Source organism: Pecten maximus, chromosome 18 (assembly GCF_902652985.1).
Source record: "Pecten maximus chromosome 18, xPecMax1.1, whole genome shotgun sequence".
In the NCBI taxonomy this organism is placed as follows: domain Eukaryota; kingdom Metazoa; phylum Mollusca; class Bivalvia; order Pectinida; family Pectinidae; genus Pecten; species Pecten maximus.
Window position 1 is genome coordinate 27,898,075 of NC_047032.1, and position 18,753 is coordinate 27,916,827.

Sequence of the window (18,753 nt, forward strand, 5' to 3'; positions counted from 1 at the left end):
GCTACGGGATGGCATAACACTTGAAGATGATTACCGGAGCTACATGTATGTATCTATATACTACACCAATGAAAAGACGTAAGGTTCCGAGCACAAAAGGATAGAGGGAGACAGAACCGTTGAAACCACTACGACAACGACCAAGGACGACCAAAGAAGCCTGGCACAGGAAATTCAAAAAGATTGTACACCATGCATGTACATCCCAACATCTTCACCATTATACGGACATTAAAGGACATACAGGCTACTAATGAGATGACTAGAATCCAACGTTGTGCTGAAGGTACAGAAACATCGACACTTGCCTTGTCCTTAAACAGAGACTAGATAACCAAACTATTGATATCATATCTTACGCCGATGCAGCCTCCGAACTCCATTTAAGTAAAATGTGTGTAGTGATGTAACATATGGACATTGCTCTATCGTGTATGTATCAAAGACGCTGTCAACAATATGCGATTTTCATGCACGTCGCCTCTCTGCAAGTAAATTATGCCATTGGTACAATGTGTTTTGCATCTATATCTTAATGTATTTTATTACACTGTGAAAATATATTTGTTAATTTGTTCCAACTGCGTACATGTATATTTACATGTCTGTTACAGTTTTCTGTGTCTATTTGTTGATTTTAATTTTGTCCGTCCTGTAACGTTACATTATGTTTCTAATAGTGTTATTCCTATCAAAATATGTTATAGTATAAAAAATGTAGCATTCTAAGATTATGATAGTGTATTCCAAAATGCATTAGCATATATGTACATGTACATTTCAAGTGCTCAATATATTATTAAGATTCTCATAGTGTTGTTTTCAAAATAAGATATAAAGATATATTAACTTGCAGAATTATTATGCTCTTATAACTTATATATCAATGTGATTAATATTATACTATAAAATTCACAATTCTATTTAAATAAAATGTTGAAATGTATATGCTAGTGTCTTGGTTTTCTTTAGTTGTCAAGTGATTTCTACAGGTAAAATACAGGTAAAATATCTCGGGTAAATACAGAACATGTATGAAACAGACTATAATTACCCTTCCTTTGATGTCTCTGTCTATTGTTCTAAATATGTAGGCGTTCGGGGAACACACCTTTGACGTATAGTTGAGCGTTTGTCCCTGTCTCGGGGACATTTGATGATGTCCCAAAGATAAAAATGATATCACAGTATCAAAAAACAGTAGTTCCTACTTCTGATTAACAGTTATGATGGGACAACGTGTTCGCCCCTTGCTTGGCGTCTTCGGCAGTATGTTTCCAGTGGGGTATCACTTTCATTTCAAAATATTTTATTAACAATACACATATAAAATACAGTATTTTCAAAAGAATAAGACAACAGGCTAGGCCTATATAAGTCTTACTTCTGAAGATATTCCGGTTGGACCTGGCAGAAAGATGTTATGTTCCATATTTAGATACTAAAATTAATGATATATTGCTAGAAAAAGCACTATTGGTTACTGAATAGACGTTAGTATAGTATTAGTTATATCAAATTAGAAATAATTACAATTAATGGAATAATTCTCCAAAATAGAATTGGTCAATAGTTAAGTGGAACCATAACATCAATGCCAGACCCAAAAATGAAAACTAGTATGTAATACATAGATACATATTTGTAAACACTAAGAACTCACTCAAACATTCATTCACACATTTGTACTAGAATGGTATAATGTTACAGTATTAAAATATAAGGATAAGAAACTTGCTGCAAATTTTATATGCATAATGACAGAATTTTTACTACATGTAGTTTATTATGTATACATAGAAAACCGCTTTGAAGATTTAATATATAGATTAACATGATAAAGAATAGAATTATTCAAATGATCAGGTGCATTGATGATACCAGATACTAAACAGTGAAGATTTACATAACCTAACAAATTATAAATGGATGTAATATGATGTCTTGAATTGGAATATAAAGAACATTGGAAAAAAAAAGCACTGTATCCTCTTTAGGAGCACCACATGGACAGGAAGCATTATCAATCAGGTGATCTTGGAACCTATCATAATTAAGATTAATTTTAAAATTTCTTAGCTGGCATAAGATTATATTAAGTTTTCTCGGAACAGAATTAATAAAAAAAATCAGATACAGTAATATCAATAGTTGTTTTTAGTTTACGTTTAAAGGAAGAAATTGAGACAGAGTCCCTTAGGGGAACTATCAAGTGCATTCCACATAGTCATATAGCTATTAGTTCGTGCTTGAGGTACATTAAAGACTCTGTTATTTCTGAAGGTATATATATTGTTTACATTTAGAAGTGGTTGTATTATATTGAAAAGATATGATGGAGTGTAATTATTAATAATTTTAAACATAAGCATTAGTTTATGGTTTCGTCTTCTTGTACTTAAAGACTCGAGTTGCGTTTCATTGTATAGAATGTGATGAGAAGTACCTCTTCTGAGACCCGTTATAATGCGCATAGCTTCAAGTTGGACAGATTCAAGAAGGTCAGATTCAGTTTGAGAACAATTGTCCCACACAACATCAGAGTATTCTAAAACTGGTCGTATATATGAAGTATATAAAGTTTTTAAAGTTTTCCTATCAACTAAATTTTTTAGAACACGAAGTATACTTAGCCTAGAGTTAGCTTTATGATAGATATTAGAAATATGATCCGCCCACGTACCTTTACTATTAAAGGTTAGACCTAAGTGGTTGTGGTTATCATTTTGTACAATTGGGTTATTGTTAAAAAAAAATGAGGGTATCACTATGACACAAACTGTAACATACCGCAACTTCCTGAAACAAACTCAACCGACACACGCATGCATTTCGCACAAAGGGATCCGTCCTTAGATAAACTGTTGATAGGGTGTTTAACAATACCAAAACACAACTAAAATAATCTTTAAGCAGATGATGACAATACATATTTTTATATTAAGAATAATCATTGAAGCGTACGATGTATGCCGAATTAGAATCTGTAATTTAACTATCTAACAGATACATTTTGCATTGTATCACATTAAGAGACAAATTAAATACATATCTAGATTAATGTGCATTCAATGCATGTGTAATGCCACAGAAACCTGATGAATGCCCCCTGAACCGGATATGAATGTATTGTGAACGCCCCCTATCGGAAGAATAGGTAACATGTTATATACAGTACTCACCTGCAGCAAGGTTACCTACGGCTGCCACTATGTAAAAAATGTCCTTCCTCAGCTGTTCCACGAACACATACAATATGGCAAGAACTATAGCTGCAAGACCGGCCAGGAATCCTAGTATTGCAAACGCTTGGGCAGCCTCCAACCAACCTAGTAAAACAAGCATGCATTTGACTCATTACCACTGTTATCACAAACATCTAGGTATTCCTATTTATGGAACTAATGTTTAGCCATGTCTATTGCCCTGTATGAAATTGATACTCAATCGTCACATTTGCATGTAACGCCTCAGTTGGGCTGCAACCTCGCGACGCATATAATCTGCGACTGACGCAAACATATCTCCTGATTTAGAGTGACATTGCTATATTGTACAAGGTTTTTCTCCCAAATCTACATACCCAAAAGTTCTATGATGTTTTGTTTGTGGCACCTCATGCGTTAACGATATAATTGTAATTCATTGAAAACACCTTGATTGTTTTGATTAACGCTAAAAGAATACGACAATACTGGCGTCCTTTCGGTAAACAATCTCAAAAGTAGAATCATCTCAGGGCGCATGATGCCTTTAAAATCTACAACATGCTCGAGAACCGTAATGTTAAAAATACACCCTCTTCCAACTAACAATTTTGAAATAAATGCAAATGCCAAGTTAGAAGCCAAACAGCGGCTTTATAAGTATAACACATGTAGTAAAAGTAGTATAGTTTGTGCGTTTCGCGCTCTAAATATGTATTCAAAATGTTGGCACATCTGCTGACGTCACATCCGTCACGTCACGTCCAATTCGGCATATCCGTCACGTCTCTTCCCGTATTTCACCACAAAATGAAAACACCGGATTCTGGTTATTTTTAGGTAAAATACCGATAGACTCATGTATCAGTAGTTTTCTGTTGTGTTAGAATATCGATAGATTCCCGCTTTGATACTTTTCTGTTCGTCCTAGTATTGTCATTTTGGATTAGATAAAACACAACTCTTCAAATGAAAACATATTAATTTAATCAGCTTTTGTAAAACTCTACAGCAATCCACAATAAACGATGCCTGATGCCCTCTGATGATTCTTATTAATGATACATGCTGTATATCCTGCTCTATGCGTATCAAATCCATTATTTATTCGCGAACGGCGTGTAGACTACATCGCCAGTTCCATCCCATTCGAAAAAGTTGACTTCGTTCGCGTATATCTCTCCGACATGCCTGTTGGGCAGGTACAAGGCACCCATTCGTCTTGATAGAAACGCACCACGTCCATGTAAGCCTTCAGTGAGGACAATACCGTTTTAGGGGTCTAGAGCAGAATTGTTTGTTTCTTCACGAGTGAGTCTTACTTTCTATTCTTCTTCACGCGGCGACTCGCCAGGGTTTGAATGATCGTCTTGGAGGGACGCAACTTCCTGACGTGATGACCTCATCCAAGGTGCCAATCTGTTATTCGGTGATGCTCTGTAGTACTACTTTGTTTGGGCGTCCACACGTTGGAAAACTTCGAGATACGACCAGTGTGTCCTCGCGTTCCAACTCATTCTGAATGAATTCATCACGCCGTACTGATATACATCGGACATTAAGTGTTTATAAAGATTACTCCCCCATGTTCTCCTGGAATTGTTGTTTGTATTTCAAAAATTGACATGTATACAGCATTGAGAGTATCATAACCATTTCATCTTTACTTTTCAACACATTCCATAATTTTCGATTGTAATTTTCTACCTTTCAGTCGTACGTGTAAGATATTCAAGAGAGTCTGATCATATTAATTAGGGATCCAATCAGATCTGTCTCTTTCATATTTTCGTCGACTTATCTCTCAGTATCTTTGTTTAAACATTGTTTTCCTTTGTACGTGTCTTTCAGTTTTTCCTTAGAATCCGATTCCTCATCCTCCGCTTCGATATCGGCGGTTTCTGGGTCAATGAAAATATTCATCCTCTGAGTTTTACAGGCGTTCATCTTCATCCTGTTTTCTTTTCACATTCTGCTTTTCTTGACACCGTCGTTTAGCGTGTCTTTGCAAATCATGCACACTTTCACACAGTACACCACAATATTTACATTATATTTCTTCAGTATACACTTTTGGATATTGATGATTGCTATGTGTCGATTGATCCTGAAAGAGTTTTTGAAAATCTTTTTGCTTGTTGTCGACGTCATCTAATATGATGAGAGTATTTCCTGGACGAAAAGAATTCCACCGCTGGTAAAACCGTTGCCTTGATGACGTTAAATATTGGTTGCCATTTTGGTTTGGGTGAAGTCCTTGAGGTGTTTTCATGGAATAACATTTCCCCACAAGCTCCTCCTCCTCCTCCTCCTCCTCCTCCTCCTCCTATGACGACGACGACGACTATACGTAATTTTCACAAGTATTACCTCGGGTTAATTGCTCCGTGCAAACATTACAGTTATGCATGTTACCGCTGTAAGGGGTACTGCCGAGTACAATGGCCGAAATAAGGTAAAAACAGCATAAACGCGGTTTTTTATACAAAATCAATTATTTACTGACGTTAATGGAGGATAAAATAATGAGGAAATGTTGGCAAAAAGGAAATTTGTCGTTTGCATTAAAAGTTGTCACATATTTTGTCGGTGTTCACGGGGCTGCAGTACATGTTTTTCCGTTTCACGAAAGATAAATTATTATCTTAGCTTTACGTATATGATCCTGTCTTATGTAATTTGTCAACCTATCAAGTTTTTTGGGGAAAACTTGGAAAGAAACATCACAAAATCACATTCATTTTACTGTCCACAATTTCCAAAACTGTGACCGAAATTTATTTTGAAAACATTGCAATGATTGTAATATACGGGAAAAAACAAGACGTGATGGATATGAGCGTACTGGTTCTGAGATGACGGAAATGACGTCACCGGAAGTGCCGCTACACTGCATACACCGTGATATAAAGAAGAGCATAACTATTACATGTACGTCAGCTAGCTAATCTTATATAGATAAATGCGCTAATAATTCTCTAATTGGTTTCACCTCGCTTGCTTGAGTAAAATAACGAAACAAATTACACATAAATAAAAATATGAATTAAACAAGCACACGATGTTATTTTATTTCCAGGTAATAGCATTCACATGTTTTAATAATTGTCGAGCTATGTATATGCTACAGTATAATGCTAGGTATGAGGTGGATATGTGCTGATATAAACCTAAGAAAAAACAATAACCGAATTACAGACATGACCTATATAATTTTTTATTTCATAGCAGGTGCATACGTGTTTTTATAAACCTAAGAAAAAACATTAACCGAATTACAGACATGACTTATATAATTTTTTATTTCATATCAGGTGCATACGTGTTTTTATAAACCTGAGGAAAAACATTAACCGAATCAAAAACATGACCTATACATGTATAAAGTCTTATTCTGTATGAGGAGAATATGTGTATGGAAGAAACGTCAACTGAACTTAAGCCATGGTCATAAAGATATAGGTTATAAATCACAGCGAAATATACCGGCGTACTACTTAAACTAGTTATTGATGTAAATGCTGAATCAACATGATGGATTTATCAATAAAGGAATGTAACCATTTTCATTCAGTATTATTCTTTATATGAGTGAAGAGACATTTAATATATTTAATTTGATTTATCATGACGGAAAATGTATATCGGTCTTGGAAACTTAAATTAACCTGCCTTATTTACCTATTGATGATATTCAACTGTACATCACACACTGCATCAATTGACCTTTAAGCGTGTCATTGTATACAGTACAAATCCATCGATGCAAACTATAAGTTTTATTAAGTATGACAAGAATGTTATAAAACCCTCTGCAACAAATGACAACTACCTTATCAGGAAATTTCTCGTATTAACACAGGTACATATCTTAGAGGAAATCAAACACTCTCCAACATAATTTCTATGTTGCATAAACAAATTGTTATTGTACAAATACGTCGTACACAAACATTGGAGAAACAACAAACTTTCTCGCATGAATGCTTCTTTACCAGGTTTTACAAACACGGACACACATCTGGAAGGATCGATAAGCAGAGAAGAAACAGTTGAATTATTGAAAGTAAAACAAGATGATACTGACGAGATAACGAAACCTCCGAATCCTCCAAAAAACCAAAATGGAGCAAGGTATCGAATAAACGATGGAACTTGAAAAGGAACAATGAGAGTAAAAGAAAGGCATTCAGGGAGGTAAGCGTCTTCTTCATCGATGCTGTTGGATTTTGACCATGTACACTATTGTAGGAGCCTCACAGAGATGAGTTCAATTTGGTGCTGAAATGACCCATAACGTACATTGTGTTGGAGCCGGAGTGTTTAGTTTAGCAGCCTAACTGAATATAGACGGGGTTTCAAGGTGACTATTCTATACTGTTACAAGAGATAAGATTTGGTAAATTAAGTTAATGTCTCATTGTCGATATACGAAACAGGGTAATGACAACGCATCATTTAACATATCACTTAACATCGAAAACAAAAGAAAGGCTTGCCTAGGTCTTTGTTCTAATAAGCTCATTGATAGACAAAGTTAGACTTATACGAAAGCAAAACAAAAGTCGGCGAAGATACAGGCGAATTTGTTACCTTGGGTAAGTCAGTGTCTGTCGAAAACTCTTGTAACAAAAGTTAACAAAGGTATTGTTAACAGAACCATTCTTCCGATTTCATCCTAAGTATATGTCATCTGACGTTAAACCAGGTAACTGATATCGCCTTGTATCATTGTTCTAAAAAAAGTCTAAAAACAGAATGGATGTGTTCTCGAGGTTTGGATCTGAGGAAAATAATGACAAAGTGTAGAACATGAAAATTGCAGGGGAGGTTTTTTTTCTTATTAAGAAGATCTTGTAAACAGAAAATGTAATAATGTTTGCAGACAAGAATCAATTAAGATGTTTAATATGCAGCATGTATATCATATTGATCGTTGAGGGTGACGTTGACGTCGATTTGTAAAGTGTGTTCACTTTTATTGCTAAGTTTATAGTCCTTCAATAGATGACGACCAGGAAAATTTTACAAGATCATTTTGAAATATAAATTTTTTTTTAAAATACTTTTTAACTTATTTTTAAAAATTTCAGAATGAGGTTAACCCAGATATGACAAAGATTTGTATGGTGTGTATAATCGATGTAGCAGACGACACTTACTCTTCCGGAATACCTGGTATTATTCCCATTTACATCTCCATGGGGTATCCATGCAAATCCGTATATTTTGTTCTTTAGTTCAAATCTGTACCCAATATTACCAGTAGTAGATACAATGTTCCTTTAACGAAAAAAACCTGTACTTAACATAATTTGTAATCTGTGAGCAGAAAAACCCGACCTGTGTTCAACAAAAGTTGCAGTCCTTGTGCAGAAACCTGAACTGAGACATGGTGCTATCTTGTATTTAACATAATGTGTAACTGTGAAAAAACCCCAACGAAAACGAGACATGGTCGAAATTAAATTCAACAAAATGTGTACTGATGTGGAGAAAACTGAAAACGCTACCCGACAAAAAACCGTATGATATTTTCACTTGATGTGACTGGAAAACAGAAGGCCCAATATCAGACAAAAAAAGGGTTGTTTTACGCAAATACAAGCCGGAAGGGATTGCATAATTATGCTGACATAAAATAAACATGAAAATATTTTTTATCATAAAACCTGCCAATACATTAATTGTTGACTACATATTCAAGCTGACAAGGCTTCAGTAAACCTGTTTACAACCGCGCTATTCCTTTATTAACTGCGCCTTTACATCTTGGACGTATTAAGAAATTTGATATTCCGTGGATTTAAATACGAATCGTTTGTGTATAAAACGTATCCGATATCTCCACGGTAACGAAATGTGACGAACAAATATGTGAGATTCACTCGATTAACCGATCGGAAGGAAGCGGGCCGGTCAGCGAGGGATTAAACTGTAGACGCCATCTACTAACTGACATGACCACTCGCTGTTGTAGTAGTGGCTAATTACCTACACAATCACTGCCACACTATACATATATCATTTTCATTTATGCCTTAAAACTAGCTTTAGATTACGAAAGTTTATAAAATTAATAAAGTTTTATCTACATTCTCAACATTGACATCAATAGCATAATTAGTTTTCACCGGTGAAAAAAAAAATATCTTTACACCAATGAAAAACCAGAGAATAAACATATAATAACGGTTTAAAATTGACAAATCAGAGAGTTCAATATAAAAGTTAACGGGGAATATTTTTAGAATCTGTTGAAGAATGAAGTGTAAAAAGTATTAGCTTCTCGAAAACCTAAGAGGATTACCATCGACCTTATTTATTAGTAAGCAGTTGAAGTAAAGTTTCAGAGATAGATGCCTGGGTATGCTGAAGCTTGCGTTGTAAAGCTGTGAAACCTAACTTTAATGATATAGTAGTACACAGTATACCTGGATTATCCACCTGTTAATCACATTATTCCACATTTGTTAAATGTTGGATAAATTAAATTTCATTACAACACTTGTTGAATATCAACTGGAAGGATTTGGTTTTGGGCAGATTTGATACTTGTTATTAATATGTTTTCTTTTCTCTCTTTTATTTTTTCTCTATCTCTTTTTTGTTGTTTTTTGTGGTTTTTTCTTTTTATGATATTACCATCAAAATGAAGTAACTCCTTTCAATCGGATTAAGAAATTATCAAATTATCTGCAAGAGTTGGTGTAACCCTACTTTAAAAATATATATCTTTGTTGAAATTGGCTTTTGAACCTCATCAGTGGATGGCCAGTGTGTTATGCATATGGACTGTGTGGCCTGTATCTGTTGAGGGGATAAATTCAAAATCACCAAATATTTATGCTTAACAGTATACTTATATGAATATTAATATTTTATTGTTTTCTATTATTCACTGATAATATAATAAACCAGTATTTAAAATTAAGTACCCTTATCCAAAGAGTAACTCTCCTAAACAACATTTATATCAACCTCAAGGAGTTACTTCCCCTTAAGTCAACCTGTAATACATTGTATATCAATGTGTACATATACATTATATTTGTCTGTATGTCTTACCATCCGTTGCTTTAAAGGAGAAGACTCAGATAGGCTATGCCTGATGTCTAATCCTATTGACTTTCCATCCATGTCAATAAAATGTGTTCAAATTGAAATTGAAAGCTGCGAATTTATTTATGAGAGATATAATTTATTGTTAAGTACGTAAATCTTTTACGTCACATAAGCATGTCGCTCGGATTTGTTTCGATTTCTGTTCTAATTTATCTTGTTTGCAAATAATTTCCCCAAAAACCATGAGGAATTATGACTTGACAGACAGCAATTATGCCATCCAATTATTGTGTGTAAATACAGCTAACGAGCCATGCAATCAAAGAATACAGACTACCATCCCAGCAATATGGCTGGTACAGCGACCAATTATTGGATGGTAGCAATAAAAAGAATATCCAAAGCGTCTTCAGTTACAACAATGAAAGATGTGAAAAATACCGAATATAAGGCATGCTTTTGAAATAGATGTAAGTACTGAAGAACATACATAAATCATTCTTAGTGGAGTATATTATTCAGACCCGCAGCAATGTAAGTCTGCCAACATCAACGATTTATAATGTTCTGGTCTAAAATCAGGTAATTGTAACGAAACTTTTACTTTGCAACCTGCTGGAAGGTATGTAAATGTTACGGTACGTAGGTATATGTATATCATAGGGCGTATTTAGGCTAAGACATTGGTCACACGATACAATAATTCAGTGAAAAGAAATGACTGATGACCTAATTATACTGGAATGTTGTGGTTGTAGTGACATTTACATAAATGAATTGGCTGCCGTGATTGTTACCTGTGTGTTTATGTAATATGTAAATTAAAGTACGAGCTTAGAATTCAAACTGGTTGAACATTTGCCAACAAAACAAATACTTTGACATGAATCGATTATTCTACCGTCAGGGCAACTTCAGTTATACTCTCATAGATGAAGCTGCTTTTGGTAGGGATTTACTAGTAATATATAAGGGCATTGCCACACCAAATGTAAATATTAAACATTAAATATCAGGTTCCGATATAGACCATTTTTGAGCATGTGGGAACGTGTGGTTACTTTTTAACTGTAGACTTTTTAAGTTTTACATGTCACAAAAGCTCAATTTTGTAAGGAAATGTTTGCAGTTCTTATGATCAGTAAAAACTTAACTTTAATCAAGTTAAAGTCAACATATAAACGATACGGCCCTTATACCACACGTGTTCAGTTGATATTTCTTGTTACATTAATATTTCTACTGGATGATTCCAATGTATGTAGTTGATCTGGTATAGTACTAATAATTCTACATACTATTTGGACCATTTCTGCTATTGTAAGTGGTCACATTTTTCACCATCCAGAGATCGATATTCCATAATGATACATAGAAGACACACAATTTACAATAATCTACAAAATATACAAATCCCACACGGTGCAATATATATCACAGACATACAGAAGGTGGTAGTGATTGTTTTAATATATATATCTACTGTGAAGAATACTTTATGGACATAGAACCATATTTTATGTATAGGTCTCCATACATACTTCAATAATAGTTCCATAGTAACTTATTCCTCCATTTTTACCTGTGACAATCTGAATTGAACTTATGTGACCTATATCAAAGGGTTTGGGCTCTGTACACCAGCATTCTATGTCAGTTAATTATGTTCTTCCATCAGTTATAGGTATTGAAATCATTATTTTTGATATCTTCTCCACAAAATATTGATCAAACTGTGAATGACTTATTTATAAAACAATCACTGTCAGTATGATTATTAGTGCATTCTCCACGCATTTCCCTAACATTTGATGTATGGCATATATCACGCAATAATAATATAATATTTGTCATGTATGTCTTTGCACAATATCCTCGATTTAGCGGAACCTTAATCCTATGTACAACCATACCAACTTCATGGTCTCACATTATAGAACAATGTCAATTTTCCAACAACAACAACAACAACAACAACAACAACAACAACGCGACATTCAAATTTTGCCCACAAAATGGAAATAGAACAAACACATAATTTTATCATAATAATAATATCCTTGGCTAGTAATAATTCGACAGTTGTAGTACTCACTTGCTGGGTTAGATACAGTGCCGCATACATTCCCCGAACATCCCCGCCACAAACCAGTGTGGACGTCTACCTCAAAAATTGTACCGCCAGCTATTGTTATCGAGGTCCAGTAAGGTGTAGCTAAGCCAACAAGATGGAATAAAAAGCCTGCTATTCCACATCCTAGTGCAATCTTAAACAGTAGCGGAGTGTCTCCTAGTCCCATTTTGAATTTTAGATGTGATGCCGACAATGTGTGATTTTGTACAGATAGCCTATCCGCTTTTACACATACACACGTACATGTAGCGTGTATAAAATGTACTTGGTCACTCAGCTGGGACCACTCACATCCCAAACATTATATTATCTCGAGTATAGCCTACGGCTGCAACGTATGACTTGTTATAAAGGAGAACACTAACTGTAGGAGATAATGTACCACCGTCAATTTTATAAACTTGTTACCGGAATCGTTTGGAGGGTTCTGAAATTATTTTGCGCATTTTTAATCACATTGATTTTGATCTGAACAGGAAGAAGACTTTAGACGACCAGGCAGATTGCTTACAGTTTGTGGAATTGCCTACAAGCGTAATTCTTATCTACTATCACAGTAAATAAAAGGGCGTGTTTTCATGGCTGGTAGTTACAAAATGTACGTCCCAGTCATGCCTGCGTTGGATGTGATTTTGCTCCCCGATAATGACACGCTTACAATTCTGTTGTACTACGTGGCTAATATAATATTGACTATGGTAGCTAGACTTGAGCGAGTGGTACACACGGAAAAGACACGAGGGCAATTCAGGAAATAATGTGCGTACCCAAACACCACACAAATCGCTAATTAGTAACGCGCGTGCAAACTTAGCAAAATCTGACAACAATTAGGCAGGTTAAGCATTGATGTACACTCCTTGAAAATAACATGGTTTAGATGCTGAAATTATGACTAATTGGTTCCCGTTTTTGTCATCTTAGTTCTCAGCTTGAGAATGTGACTAACCTAGATTTAACCTAGATGTGTATGGTTGGTGTGGTCGATGAAATAGAAGATGCTTATCATCCCTCCCTGACCACGCGATCTTATTCTCACTCTACTTTTTCAAAGGTCTCCATGTGAATCTACTTTGATATAGAATTATGGTTGCGTTATTATGTCGCTATATTAAACGCACGATGTTTTACGTATAAATCAAGATGTTCATGTTAAGTTCTGCAGTCAAAATGGATGCTTTTGTCGTTTCTATGAAAACAATTTCGAAGACGGATAGAATTGACATAAAAAAGGAATCACAGTCAAGTAGGCTAGCTTTTTTTTACCATTAATAAGAATATTGCTGATCGGAAAATATTGTTTGAGCAGGACGATCATTGGACTGTCTCCTAGGTAACTCTTTGATCGATGGTTTCAAAACGTATAAATCTTAATCATGATACGAAGTTATGTTTTACGGAAAAAAATTGTTTAAACTAATTATTTCAGTATTTGAGTTTATGTCCGGAGATCATAATATAAGCTGTTGTGTTTCTTTGAAAAGAATTTTGAATTGACTATTTTTGCAAAAGCTATTGTACGTTATTAATTTCGGTATTTGAACGTTGGCCGAGGATTTCTTCTTAATATGAAGTTTTGTTTCTCTTAAAAGAATTTTTATTCCGTTATCTTTACTGACATGTTTTTTTTTTATTTAAGTGTTTGTTTTTGTCCAAAGATCTACATTTTTCAACCTATTTTTCTGAAACTTAGAATGCATTAGTCAATTATTTTTCTCAAAAATTTTGAAAGGTCGTTTTTCAGAACTTTTTGTCCTTTGTTTATTTTAAGCACAAACGCAATGTACCTGAATCTTGCAGGATATGTCCTTTTATGGTATCCCTGAATTTCTTTGAGACTTGGCAACCTTTATCATCATGATAACAAGTTGTGTTTAATGAAATGAAAATTTTGATCGCTAGTTTTTCTCAAGTTGTTAGAAAATTGAACATTCACGTTGTAGTCAAAGGTGACGTTTATAGCATGGCAACTTGCCACTCTTAAGGTAATGCAAATATTATTTTAATGCAAGATAGTATATATAGAGGTTACACAACGAGTGGTTGTTGGATATGGGATTTATTTCACACGAGTAAGTTATTTTTTAAAAGTTACAAAAGACACGAGCTTTAGCGAGTGTTTTTTGCAACTTTTAAAAAATAACTTACTCGTGTGAAATAAATCCCATATCCAACAATTTCGAGTCGTGTGACCTGTTTCTACCACAATAATATCGGCTGGAATCAAATATGCAAATAAAGTGTACCGGTGACGTCCGGAACCCGGTGATGTGACGTCATTAGATTATTGATGACGTCGATAACAATTGCAGCTTGGGTCAAAGTTCACCGTGTTAGCCAATCGAAATGCGTACAGAGTTTATACCACGTGTGGTATAAACAGATTGTTAATCAACAGCTGTAATGATTAACTGATGGTCTGAGAGTTGAATAACACGGGGTATTGTGGTAGAAAACACTTTACTGCCTTCGACGGGCGCATATTGTTCCACCCCGCATTATTTTGGTGTCTTGTCCTTGGAAGACGAGATAAAATATCGTTATTTCCTTCTTTAAAGATATTTTATCTTAGCAACAATTCAAAACATATCAGTTAACCCAACGGCTCTCGAAAGTTAAGAGTAGAACGCCGGGATTATGATAAGAAAAAAGACAGATAAAATACTTATCCAGTGGATACGCTTTTCGCATGAAACAAAATGACTATATACATGTACCTCTACTAATTGTAAGCTTCTTTCTTGTCGCAACAAGGCCTGCATTGAAGCAACACAATATAAAAAAACCTTTCAATTCAAAGTCCCAGTTAGATAAAATACGAAATGAAACATCCAAAACGAAATTAATGTAATCTTACTTCCATTTTGTCCTTCAAAGAGTCCGCAGTGATGCTAAGAGAACAAAAAGTGTTTATGCTTGCAAAACAGAAAATAAAATCAGTTCGAAAAATGTATATTTAGAAGGGGAAATAGATGTGTTTGTTCATGATTTTAAAATTTTAATTAGTTTAGCAGGAAAAAAACATCTTATATTGTCAGTTTGTCAATTGCAATCCCATAAGGAAATCGTATTTTGTAGGAAATTATTATGGTAAACATGAGTGTTAAGTGTCCAGATGGTTTCAATCGAGATTGTTTACGATATACGGAAATCAAACGTTTCATATCTGATAACGCTGTTCATTGATACCTGGTGGAGAGGTGATGAGATAATTGAAGAGGACTTGATAAAACGATAAACAGACATCCTAAGATTATGATTATGGGAAACTTGGCTGTTAAAAGAAAGAGCGGGATATTAAAAATGATTTGTGTGGTATTACATAAATTTGTTAATTATTTAATAATAGTGACTTAACTGAATCAGAAGGTCAAAGTAATTCATTTGATTTAAACGTGTTTTATTTGTCAAAACACAAACTGGATTAGTCACAAGTATAATCCGAAACGTGAATGGCTAAGAAATTTACAAATGTTTGGGATCAATCTGATTAAAATCAGCTGTTACATGGCTACGTTTACTATGCACTACGCCTGAACATCTGAAGGTGGTCCGATCAGGTGACCTTTCGATTATCTGTCCAGCGCTTCGATATTCCTCGTGACGATTTCCTAGGTGTCGTTGACGTAGTTACCTAGGAAATCGCACGGGCTTTGTAACTTTTGCATACTTTGTGGTTTTGCCTTTACGCCAACGTTCACTCACACATCTGGAACAACATCAGTTAGAATGTTTTATGAACGTAGTGCATAGTAAACGTAGCCATGTAACAGCTGATTTTAATCTGATTGGTTTGGGATGGGAAGGGGCATTGTTACATGTTCTGCCACCAACGAAAAATTCATTATTGTCTATGAATTATTATATTACTCACTGTAACTAAATTCCCTCACTTTTTTAACAGCATCCAACCAACAAATTAACCGTAATTGTCATTTTTGACGGAGGACGTACCAAGAAGAAGAAGAAGAAGATTTCCATCTCTCACTTCTTCAGCTTAGTAAACTCTGACTGCGTGTGACGTTACCGGACATCAATTAGACGGCGCCATTTTCAAAGGACTGATCAACGCAATTTTAGCATTTCCCCTGTTACCCGATTATCTCTGTTAAAAAAGCTAACGCCAAGTGAGTATTTTTTTCCAAAACTAAACTGAAGATTGCGAAAAAGAGTGAAAATTTAACTTGTTCACGAGGTGAGCTAACAACAAATGGCTGAAGCGTACAGTTCCTATAGAACAATCGACCACGTCACTACCATATCTATGGCAATACCCGCTCTGCTTGGTAATCATAGCTAATGCGAGACGGAAATTGTGGACTGTGAATATGTCAATGAATTGAAAACCTAAAAGGCATTACACAAAAATGTTGAGCTGTTTCTTTTGATTTTGTTAACAATAATGGTGTCTTTACGTAGATTCACTGAAACTATATTATCATAGCAACCACGACTGACGTAGTTACCAACGTCACGACTTTTATTTTCTTCGTACGGCATTTCAACGAATTGTGTGCTGTAAATATATGCTTTGAACGGTGTTTTTATTGCGTTTACGGTGGTATGAACACAATGGGATGCAGACATGGACAGAGTTTAATAGACTGAATTCTTGAATGTTTTAACATTTACATTTTGTTGAATTTTAAGCAATAATAAATAAACAATTTTAAATTAATTGCTGACTTTGACTTATTAATTGTCATTTTTCTCCAGTCGATCCGTATTATTTTTTCAATCCTATGACAGGTAATGATAATCATTCTGTAATATGAAAATGTTGCAGTTTTGTCATATAATAAAGCAGTTATAGACCTGTTTTCAGGTGAATACGATGACCTTCGGTCTCGGGAAATATCGTTTTCTCGAGTTTATAAATCATCATATTCACCTGAAAACAGGTCGATAATTGTATAATATCACGAAACATTTGCGTTATTATGCGAAGCAGGTTATATCAGACGATGAAATGGTTTCAGAGTATCAGATACTGACTTTAAAGATTAAGGGCGAGAACGAAGGGTTTTTTTCTTTCCAGAATTTTGTAATTCATTGAGAATGAGTAATGCAACATCGGATATATCCGAGAACTTATTTCCTTATTGTTAAACAAGATCGTTTCAAATATCGTTTAAGTGTTGAATTGCTTAAAACAGCTCTATCCACTATTGTTAAAAAAAATCAGTTTCAGCTTGGGATAGGCCAAGATCAAAATAAAATCTCATCAACTGTCGTGCCTCATGTCGATAATCTTCAAAAGTAGCCTATACTTCTTATATCTTTATATATATATATATATTCGTGATATAACGCGTTAGTTTCGCGTAATAACGCGTTAGTTTCGCGATATAACGCGTTAGTATTGCGTAATAAAGCGGAAACAAATTCTTCTTCGATATGCGATGTAAAGTGGAATTACATAGATACTCAGTATTACGAAGAATACTTTACAATGTCTTAAACTATTTGACATTGTTGACACTAAGCGGCAAAATGATATCAAGTTTATGAAAATCGAAGTCAAGTAAGCAAATAATACGGTTTCAAAAATTTGAATAAAAAAGGGTCAAAATAAAATGATACTCATCCTCAATATTTCGATAATCACACAGTGATCAATCTGTATGCAAGTCCCGAGTCTTGTATGTACTCATACAATTTTGATGGGACTCGAAGAACTTCTGGGAACTATTAAATCTAACATTGTCGGACTCATGAAAATAAATTGAAGATGGATCACTGATCACATAACGTACAAATCGTTTGGCAGGTCCGAAGTATGAACTTCGCATTTGACGACGACATGATATTTGTAAAATTTGTAGAAATAAATGAACAGGTCTGGATTAAGCAATGTTGGTACACATGTATACGTTCCAGTAACCTGATGACAGTCTTATTCGTGATACACTTTTCTTTTTGTTCGTCCTGATTTCAGTAAACTGACAAAAGTTAATAAATCACTAGGTATTTTGCTCTACCTTTGTGACAAAAGTATGCTAATCCATTTCCCTTTTATCATTTTATTGTTTTTAAATATTCAAGTATGAAATGTCTAGGTCTACTACGTGAATGTGATTGAAGAATAGGCAATTCTTGACTTCGTTTGCTCTTCCTGTGTACTGTCATATTCGGTGCACGGTACTCTCGCGTTCAAAATAATATATAAATGATTATAAAACATCGTGCATCCGACGAAACTCTTTAACTAATCGTAAAGACGAAACTCATCAACGAGCCGAAGCGTTTTCCGAGCAAAATGCATGCGGAGATGACCCCAAAAAGTGTACCTGACGACAGACGATTATATAAACGCATGACCTTTCAACTACGTAAAAAATGTATGTA

At 34.7% G+C, this 18,753-nt stretch overlaps 1 protein-coding gene across 2 annotated transcripts in view; it reads right to left on the bottom strand.

The window, feature by feature from the left end:
* Positions 1–18,753, bottom strand: part of LOC117316615 (lens fiber membrane intrinsic protein-like) — a 35,445-nt gene that overhangs the window by 12,030 nt on the left and 4,662 nt on the right. The window contains exons 1-2 of one of the 2 annotated variants that reach the window (XM_033871289.1): positions 12,367–12,690; positions 3,183–3,329 (exon numbers count right to left, since the gene is read on the bottom strand). In XM_033871289.1, the coding sequence (XP_033727180.1) occupies positions 3,183–3,329; positions 12,367–12,571 (352 nt within the window). In that variant the 5' untranslated portion in view covers positions 12,572–12,690. Of the gene's footprint in view, positions 1–3,182; positions 3,330–12,366; positions 12,691–18,753 lie in introns of those variants that run through there. The other variant, XM_033871288.1, reaches the window with a different exon arrangement.